This window comes from Neopelma chrysocephalum, unplaced genomic scaffold (genome assembly GCF_003984885.1).
Source record: "Neopelma chrysocephalum unplaced genomic scaffold, ASM398488v2 Primary Assembly neopelma1_98, whole genome shotgun sequence".
Classification (NCBI taxonomy): Eukaryota; Metazoa; Chordata; class Aves; order Passeriformes; family Pipridae; genus Neopelma; species Neopelma chrysocephalum.
The window spans coordinates 1,517,913-1,527,286 of NW_020897761.1; the positions used below are offsets into that span (position 1 = coordinate 1,517,913).

Genomic DNA, 9,374 nt, shown 5'->3' on the forward strand with positions numbered 1-9,374 from the left:
TTGAATGTAAGTAGCTACTACTTGAAGTAAATTCTTCTATCATTTCCATTTTTGTTTTCAGGTCCCTGCCAACTTGATGACCTTTGAATAACAGGCTAATTCAAAACAAAAAAATAAGAACAACTTGAACCATCTCATAACTGAGAAGGAGGTCCTGATGAAAAACGTGCCAGCTGTATCTGTGCCAGAACAGAGCCTGTCCACTCGATCTCTGAACTCTGGAGCCCTGAACAAAACCACTAATGGCTGGGGAGCAGAGTCCCCCAGATGAAAAATGGAGTTGCAACATGAATTGCCATGGACCATGCTTCGTTATGTTCTCTGAACTGACCTGTGGAAACCACTGCCTTAAAGAGTGAAAGGAAAAACAACATGAAACACCAAATAGTGCGTGTGAAACTTCTGGCGGTGCTGTGCTTGAGTTAAATAGATTGTAGCTAGTTTGAGTTTCTTTTAACTTTATACTAATTTTGAAAATAACTCACCTTTTTAGGCATTCTTAAGAAAACAGGTAAACTGGTATTTAAGAGCTGTATCTAAAGCTATGTATGAGCCGGGTAAAAGAGGTACTACATGTCCTAGAGATGTTGTTTAGACTATACCAGGAGTTCTGGATGGGAGCTTGTCCCAGGCACTCTTAGCCTGGAGCAGTGTTATTTCTCTCAGACCTACAAGTATAAGGTTTGAAACAGCAGTGAGTTTGCAAACCTTGGTCCTGCACAGGAGCCGGGCGCCCGACAGCGGCACTTACACACCAAATACTGCTTTGGTACGTCGGGACCTCATTCCTGGTTAAAAACACATGGTTTGGGCGGTCAGGGGGGGGTGTAAGAGACAAAACTCAAAGCACTTTTGGGTCAGCACTGAGTGTTTTCTTCCCATTTGCTGAATGGCAAAACACCAACACCCGGGTACAGCTCACCGAGACGCTTTCCTTCTCTGGGTGTCTGCTGATGACCAGTTAGGGACCACTGTTAGTGTGTGGTGTTTCATAATATCACTTAAGATGGACATTTTTAAGAAGATAGAGGCACAATTTCAAAGCTTTCACGTTCTCATTTGGCAATAATTGATTTTAGTATCTGTCTTGGTCGAAATAGTTGACGTTGTGTGGTGTTGATAACGTGGCCTAAAGCAGACCTTACGTGCAGAAGCTCTTTTAATCTTCAGGCAAATAACTAATTTATTAGAAGGTAGGATAACCTAAGGAGAGAAAAGGTGTGGGACCATCAAAATTCTGTCCTTGGCAGGAATCATTCTTGGTCACTGGAATTACTCACAGAGAAAAACATTATGATTGTAAAAAGGGAGCTGTGCTTTATGTGTGTGTTTGATGCTTAAGATTTTGATTCTCGCTTTCTTGGGGTTTCCTTGACGTCCCCTAGTTTCCTGGATGATTGGTCTCTCTTTAATCTTCAAAAATATGATCTTTGTAAAGCAAGGAAACGTTGTCCCAAGATATGACTCCGATATCAGAACTTTGAAGTTTGTGAAAAATCAGTAACTGTTCCATTGACATTGTGGTTTAGTGGCCGTAAATACGCTTGCAGATTCCACCATGAATTCTCCTTTTTAAAAAGAAACAAGCTACCTACCAGTCTGTTTCAGAGTTCTCTGACTATCTAATAAAGGTTTCTACTAGTAGTTGTTATTTTGAAAACGTATAGTTTGTTTATTGTATCTGAGTAGAAGCCTTTAAATTCACTTTTGGGCTGTTTTGGGGTTTTTTTTCCTCCAGAGTCAAATTAATCTCGTAATGGAAATGATTAATTTCTGATTTCTGGCGGGCAAAAAAGAAGGATAATCCAGTCTCACAGTAAAAACAAAAACAAAACAGAAAACCAAACAAAACATACAAACCCCAACCACTTGGTGATGTAAAGGGTAACAGGCTGGTTTATGTTTCCAGGAATTGTTCTGATTTGGCTCTTGGTAGAAAGAAAACAGTAGAAAGATGCTTCTGTCGGAATTACACCACAGACACTCTGAGAATTGAGACCCTTTGCAGTTTTTTTGTTGGTGGTTTTTTTTTATGGGGAATGAATAGCTTGTTCTCATCCCAAAGTCATGAACTTTGGGAAGAGGTTGCTTGTGCTGAATCCCTGTGCAATTCACACATCTCCCAGGTTTACCCACGTTGGGTGTATAGTAAAGACAACATCTTCAGAGCCAGCAGTGTTACTTAGTAGACTTTGCACAACTTTAGTTTGGGTTTTTTTCTGTTTTAAGAATTACTTAGTGTCTTTCTTCTCAACGACTAAGTGGGTTTTGGTTTGTTGGTTTTTTTTTAATAATGTGTGTCCTTTTTTTTTTAAGCATTGTGGGTAGTAGCCTGTGGATTTTGAATTTTTAAATAAGCTATTCAGGGTTTGTTGCAGCATAACTGTATCTGTTCTTTTGTTAGTGAAAGGCAACATGCAACGGGGAGCCACAGCCTGACAGCACACAGCTTTGCTAAGGACAGAGCCAGGTCAGGACGTGTCATTTATTACTGGTTTTTTGTATTTTTCCAGCTGGTTTGAGTTAGGTTTTTATGGTAGGAGGAGGGTGGGGAAAACAGTTCACAAATCATCCTTTAATGAATTGTTGCTGCTCCCAGTTTTCGTTGTCCTTAGGCCTCCTACTCTGCCTTGTTTTCCACCCTCCGATACGGGAGATTCACGGGAGAGATGGAATATTGGGGGAGGAGTTCCTTAAAATGTATGGCCATAATAACTGGAGTGAGTAATGACAACACAGGAAAGCATTTTTGGCACTTGTTACAATGAGTAGTTCAGTACTTTCCCACTGTTGTCCTACAGGGCAACACAGAAACACTGTCACGTTATATATTTTAAGGTAAATGGTGCTCAGAAGGAGGTGGAGGGTTTGTTCCCTGAGGGAAAGCTGCCTCAGCTCAGCTTTGGAAAGACACAGACAAGTCATATACACTGTAAAGAACGTAGTAATGCTCCTTTTTTTTTTTAATGAAAAAAGGAGTTAAAAAATTTAAATAACTGAAACTAGTGCTAAGAAAACAAGGACAGCAACGAGCTCATGGTATTCAGGTAAGACTGTCATCCAGACTACTTCAGACAGTTGGCAGGTTTTCTTTGATTTTTATTTTCAAAGTGTTGCTCTAATTCTTTATCTTGTTAATAACTGTTGAAACACTTCAGCTAATATTTGTCACTGTGTTTTTTCTGAAGGTTTTGATATCGAAACTAAAGATGCCCATTGCAACTCCTTGTTTTGGTGGCATTTGAGCAAAAATTATTCAGTGTAGATCTTCTAGTGAGACTTGGCGTGTAAATGTGAATCATCTGACAGCTAACCAGTTTCTTAGCCAAACTAAAAGCTTTGGGAAAGATGGAAAAACAGGGAATGTTTGGTTTATGGAACTGGTGCAGTGCATTAGAAATCCATAACGTTGCACTGGTGATTGAATACTTACTGCTAACTCTTATCTCATTTAATCCTTGCTACTTTTGGCTGGGATTTTCAAACCTAGCTTCTATCCCAGTGTTCTTAGAAAGCAAATGAGATTTATTTTTAAAAAATTCGGACAGCTTGAATAAACATAGCTCACCCCAGACACGTATTTCCTTTTGCAGACATTTTCATGCCAGAGGAATATTACTCAAGCTATTATGATTCATTAAGTATTTAGGTGCAAGTTATAGGCATTAAAACTACAAATACTAAATGAATGCACATAAATACTTAATGAATGAGCTTTAGCACCCAGCTTTAAATTGTGTTTAGAGAAGTGTGCACATTTGAAAACATATTGGGAACAGAAGAAAGCATTAAAAACCACAGCAGGGTTTTATTAGTTATCTGTTCCTCACTGGAAGTGAATTCATCTAATCTAATCTTGCAACATCAACCTCCTCTATTTGCATTTATACATTTCCAACAATAGTCCTCCTCTATTAAAATCAGACATAACACGTGTTAACAGCAGATCCTTTCCCTCCCAGCAGAAGCAGTTGCAGGTTTTTTGTGCTGCTGAGGCACGTGAGAAGTTGAGGTCCCTTGTGACAAAAGGCAAGTTGATCTTGTGGTTTTGGATAACTGTAGTAAATCTTCCAAATCAAGATAAGGTAAAACATGGGATATTGTTTCTTCTGTCTCTGTCAGTGGCATTTTTCTTTATTATTTGTCCCTTTTTTTGATATTCTAACTCACCAGCATTGGTAGCTCCGATATTTTCCATGGCCAGCTCTGTGTGCTGCCTGCTGCAGCATCAGGGCCCCAGGGGTGGTACTAAATCACATCAGTGAATTGCCTGTTCTCCTTACAAAGACAAGCTGTGAAAGTTTTGTTGTTCTTTTTCAATGTTACCCTTTTGCTTTCATTCTTCTCTAAAAGTGTCTTGTGCACGAGGTGGTTTGGCTTGGGAAAGTTGTCACTGAAAGGATCCGTACGAGTGGCCGTGGAATTTGTGGGGGTTCCCCCTCTGTTTTAAACCCCGTCATTCTGAGATGTGATGCGTGAGGAAGGTGAGTGCTTGGATTTGAGGAGGGCTTTTGTCAGTGCCTTATTATGAACTTGGAGACCAATTCCTTTATTTCAGTGCTGAGAGTCCCACCAGGGCAGACTTGCAGGCTGTGTCCTGGATGGACCACGGGGTGACATTCCTGGCAGTCATTGCATTTCTGCAGCAGACAGTTGTTTTGGTCAGTGTAAAATAGCTTGGCTTGAGTTTCTTTACTATTATTTTTTTTTCTGTGTTTGTATAGCCTCTTTTTAGGAAAAACGTAGAGGTATGTGGTAGCTTGGGCTTGTTCAGCTTTTGTCAGAAGTAGCTCAGACCTCTTAAAAATTAATTTATTTTTATTTTGGTGTGTCTCTGAGTAGATTTAGTAGGGGGGAAAATTGAAAAGAGTAGTCCAAGTCATGGTCTAGACTGAAGAGCTCACACTATTAGAAAGGAGCTTGCTTTTCTCTCTCCCATTTGGATGTAAACACTGAAGAACATTCTTACGAGAAGATTTATTCCTTACAGGCTTTTTGCTAATGTGAAATAAATACCACAGGAAAAAACTGTTTGGGGGAAAGAGGAGACTTGGATAAATCTTAGTTGTAATATCCCAAAAGCTCAGTTTTATATATTGTATTTCTAGTGCCAACACTATGTGGAGAGCACTGCCCTTCACTGAAACAACTGCAAGAGGCTGTTTTAGCAGCAAGGTTTCAGAAGCTTTGGAAGGGGAAATGAAAGGAAGAATGTGTAGTTCTTATGCAATTAAATATTTGTTTCCCTGGAATACATCCTTATAAAAACACAGCAGTTTTAATATAGTCTTCTTATAAATTCAGATGTTGGAAGGATTATTTGCAAATTAGTCTTATGCTTTCTAAGAACCTTCAAAGACAACAGAAGGGTTGGGTCCAAGGAGAAAACACAAATTACTTAGTTCAGCCGTGCCTGTTGCAGAACTGGGCTGATGAGTTTTCTTGAAGTTATTTTGGTAAAGAAAAGAAGGTGTATGAGTTGTAATGAAATGCAAGTTCCTGCAGCTCCTGGCATGGCTCTGGCTCAGGCTGGTCCTGCTCTGGAGTGACTAAAAAGCACCACAAATACTCCCTTTCCTTTGTGTGTTTGATTAGTGTATTATTTCTCTTTGTTTGGGTAGGTTCTGGCCTTCACCTGTGATTCCTGAAGGAATTTCTTACCATTCCAAAGCTGTTCACAGCTGAAACTGCAAAGCAGAAAAGCAGCATAAATGGATTAAATGTTGAACAGTATAAATGGATTAAATGTTGAAATAAAGGGTTCTGGGGTGCCTTGTTTACTGGCACTTCTGGCTCCTTGTGTTCAGGAGTGTATCCATTCAAATGCTGCTGCACTGAAGTGGGAAAAGCACCAGAAAACCATAGATATGTTTTATAATAATCCTGTAAGGACCAACCATCACTGGGAGGGGGATCAAGGGTGTCATGCAGTAAACACAAGCCATTTTTAATGTTCCCTGCTGGTGTGAGGCATTCTAGGGATAGAGGGATTGCACTATGATCTTGCTGAGGGATGTGCAGTTTGTCCTCTAGCTTTTTTCTTCACCTTTTTTAATACTTTATTCTGTGTGTGCGTGTGAAAATCGTGTGTTTGCATAAGCTAGTTTAAATGAATTGAAGAACAGGTTTCAAAAGTCTTTCCTACTGAAATAAATGATTTAAAAGATGGCCTGTGTCTGAAGTTTTAATTTCTCAATTGAAAATCTGCATTGAGACTGCAACCAGGTTTTGCAACATGGAATTTGACTGTCTTTGGGAATGGTGCTGAGATCAGCTGGAATTTTAGTGGCTTTTTTTTTAATGAACCTCTGAAATGGAGCATGTAAAGATACCATTGTCTGCTGGTACAAAAGAAATCCAAAAACTAGCAGGGAAATACAGTTCATTGAAGAGATTTATGTTTGCTCTCAGAGATTGTTCTGTTAAATGATGTGGTTTTTCTCTCCGTGGTAGTTTATCAGATTCTTTTCTGTTGTCTCTGTATTTAAAGATGTGATAAATTTAAACTTGCTGAAAGCAGTGATCAGGCAGATTGGCTCTTAAGGAGCAACTACATGGAAGACAAACTGAAAATGAAGAATGAATGAATAGCATGCAAAGCCTTGTATTTCCTCAGCTCTTTGTTTGGTGTTGCTTCTCTCCTCTCTGTGCCTTTGTTACTCTGTGAAGCCTTACTGAACTGGATCGTGCAGCCCTCGGGGGAGATGCTGTGGGGTCAGGCTGTGAAATGCTTGTCAGAGTGTGAGCCTTGGGCTCCTTCTCCTTTTCTCCGTGATGGAACAATTCGTTTCAAATGTATTTACGAAGAGAGAAGGAATAAAGTAGATTTTTGTAACCCCCTCCTTTTTCTTATTTCCAGATTATTGAGTTTGAGGAAACGCTTTGTGCTCAATAGCGTGAAAAGAAACACAGAATTAATTAGCTGGTGATTTCTGTTTCCCTCTTTTTTTTGGTTCCTTTTCAAAGCTCTTTTTGTGTGGTTGAAGCGAGAGTTCTTTGGAGTATTTTTTTAATTTATTTTTTTTTTCCTAACTCAAGGAACACATCAAGGACTCCTTTTGCCTCTTTTCTTATGTTCCTGTCTCTCAGAATGCTGTTTACAGGAGAGGGCCTCCAATCCACAGATTGAGAACACAGGTGGGGGAAAGGCACCTGATCTCTTTGCTTCCCAAGTGGAATGATTTTCACTGTGGTTATACTTCCTGCTGTCTCTTACCAAGGAGATATGCTGAGTCCATTAACTGAATGTTAAAAGATTATGAAAGAATGATTTGAAAGAATTGAAATTGCCTTGATTTTGTAACTTCATCTTTAGTTTGTTGTTTTGGGTTTTTTTGCATAGGAAGGAACCACAGTGAGGGGAGAGGGTTTAACTGTGGGAGAAGCAGAAACCAAACCACAGATATATGAAACAACCAAGCTGAAAGGAGATGGTATTTCCCCCCTCCCCCTCCTTTTTTTTATATATATTAAGCTTAGTTTTTGTAACTGAGAATGTTGGGTAGCAAAAAATGTAAGCAGATGATACTGTTTTGGCCTTGACAGAACAGAGGAGAGATATGGTTTTTATAACAGCAAATAAATTGAATACAGAAGATTGAATCCATGCTTCCAGCTTGTAAGTAATATTTTTATTAGTTTTTCACTTAAATTGAGCATTATTACTGAAACACACATCCTTACATGGGTAATATTTACCTTTACACTGGTGTTTGCCTCTTTCATTTTTAGTTCAATTTGGTCCTTAAGGACAAAATTCAGATCCAAAATAAAGCCTTCAGCTTATCTTCCTGGGCTGGTACAAGAGACTGTTGCTGCTGTGCAAAACTGGCCTTTACTAAATTATTTTGCTGTGTAAATTTATCTTGCTCTGTAAAAGAGCTGGGTTTTATATGGTGTGTGTTGTGTGATGGAGCATGTCAGGCACCTGATGAAGAATTCTAGTGTATAAAACCATGTAGTTGTGATTCTGAAACGTTCAAAAGGGCCTCTCGAAGGAGATCTGCAAAGGGAAACATGAAAGTGTGTTTTTTTCAGGTTTAAAAAGTGGGGGGGTTATCTGTAGGAAAACACAAAATGAGTCCAAGCCATTTATTAGGCTAAAGAGAGGCCTCATACACGAACACAGCCAGCAGCAATGTGCTAATCTGTCTCTCATTTTCTTTTCAGGTAGGAAAATGTTTCCCTTTCGTTATGGAAGAGGGATAAGGAGCTGAGCTGTTCTTAGGTTAAATAATACAGCTAAACATTTAACTAATTCATTGCTTGTTGGAGATGCAAGCCAAGGGCAAACAGTGGCCTCTGTTGCTCGTTGCCTGACTGCAGATTGAATGTTTTAGAGTGACTGGAATACAGAAACAGCTCATGAGAAGAGGGAGCCGTTGCCTCGTACAGGAGCAGTCCCACAGCAGTGGCTTGGAGACAAATTGATGCTGGTGTGAGTAGCTCAGTAGTGTTTTATGACAGAACTGGGAACAGCAAATGCAAATCCTGAGTTCCTGGTGCTGAAGCAGCAGGATGCTCTTTAATGAGTATAAACATGTAGCTAAGATTTACTCAAAGCAAGCCAGTCTAAATGGGATAGTTGTGATTCATTATAATTTCTTGATTTGGGGATGTTTGGTGTTGGCAAGCATTTTATAAACTTTTGATTTGCACCACATACCAAAAATACTGTGAGTAAGCCATTAGTAAGCCTGAGTCACACTCACCTCAGTAGTCAGCTCCCCATCAGTATTAAATCTATCATGTTACACCAGTGCTGCTTTTGTTCTTATTCCCTGTCTCTGACACCTGTATCAGAGGCTTCAGGGGAAGGAGGAAACCTACAGCATGCAGGTGAGTGAACTTTCAGCCAGGTAAGTAACTCCTGACTCCTAATGACTTCTATGTATTGAAAGCTTTACAGTTTCATTTTCTTAGTTTCATTCAACATGATGATGGCTTAATAGTGAAAGTGTTTCCAGAAGAGGTTGAAGCTATGTATGTAAGATGATAAAGAGCAGAACCAACGTGGTATGAACACACCAACATAGAGCCAGTGTGAAATATACCCCAGGCTTTCTTTTAAATCTTGGTTTAAATCTTGTCAGAGACACCTGTATATTATTACTTACTTTTAGGAGTCAAAATGTGTCATGGGATGTTGACACACAGGGTTATTGCTCACAGCTTTGCATTTAATTTCATAGAATCCCAGAATGGTTTGGGTTGGAAGAGACCTTAAAGCTCATCTCATTCCAAACCCCTGCCATGGGCAAGAACACCTTCCACTAGCCCAGGTTGCTCCAAGCCCTCTCCAACCTGACCTTGGACACTTGTAGGGATGGAGCAGCCACAGCTTCTCTGGGCAACCTGTGCCAGGGCCTCACCAC

The 9,374-nt window shown here is 39.7% G+C and overlaps 1 protein-coding gene across 7 annotated transcripts in view; it reads left to right on the top strand.

Moving 5' to 3' along the window:
- The window catches only part of RALGPS2 (Ral GEF with PH domain and SH3 binding motif 2), a 109,424-nt gene extending 102,856 nt beyond the window's left edge, over window positions 1-6,568 (top strand). For all 7 annotated transcript variants that reach the window (XM_027694760.1, XM_027694761.1, XM_027694756.1 and 4 more), the window contains one exon: window positions 62-6,568. In XM_027694760.1, coding sequence (XP_027550561.1) covers window positions 62-91 — 30 coding nt within the window. In that variant the 3' untranslated portion in view covers window positions 92-6,568. The remainder of the gene's footprint in view (window positions 1-61) is intronic.
- Window positions 6,569-9,374: the final 2,806 nt, after the last annotated feature.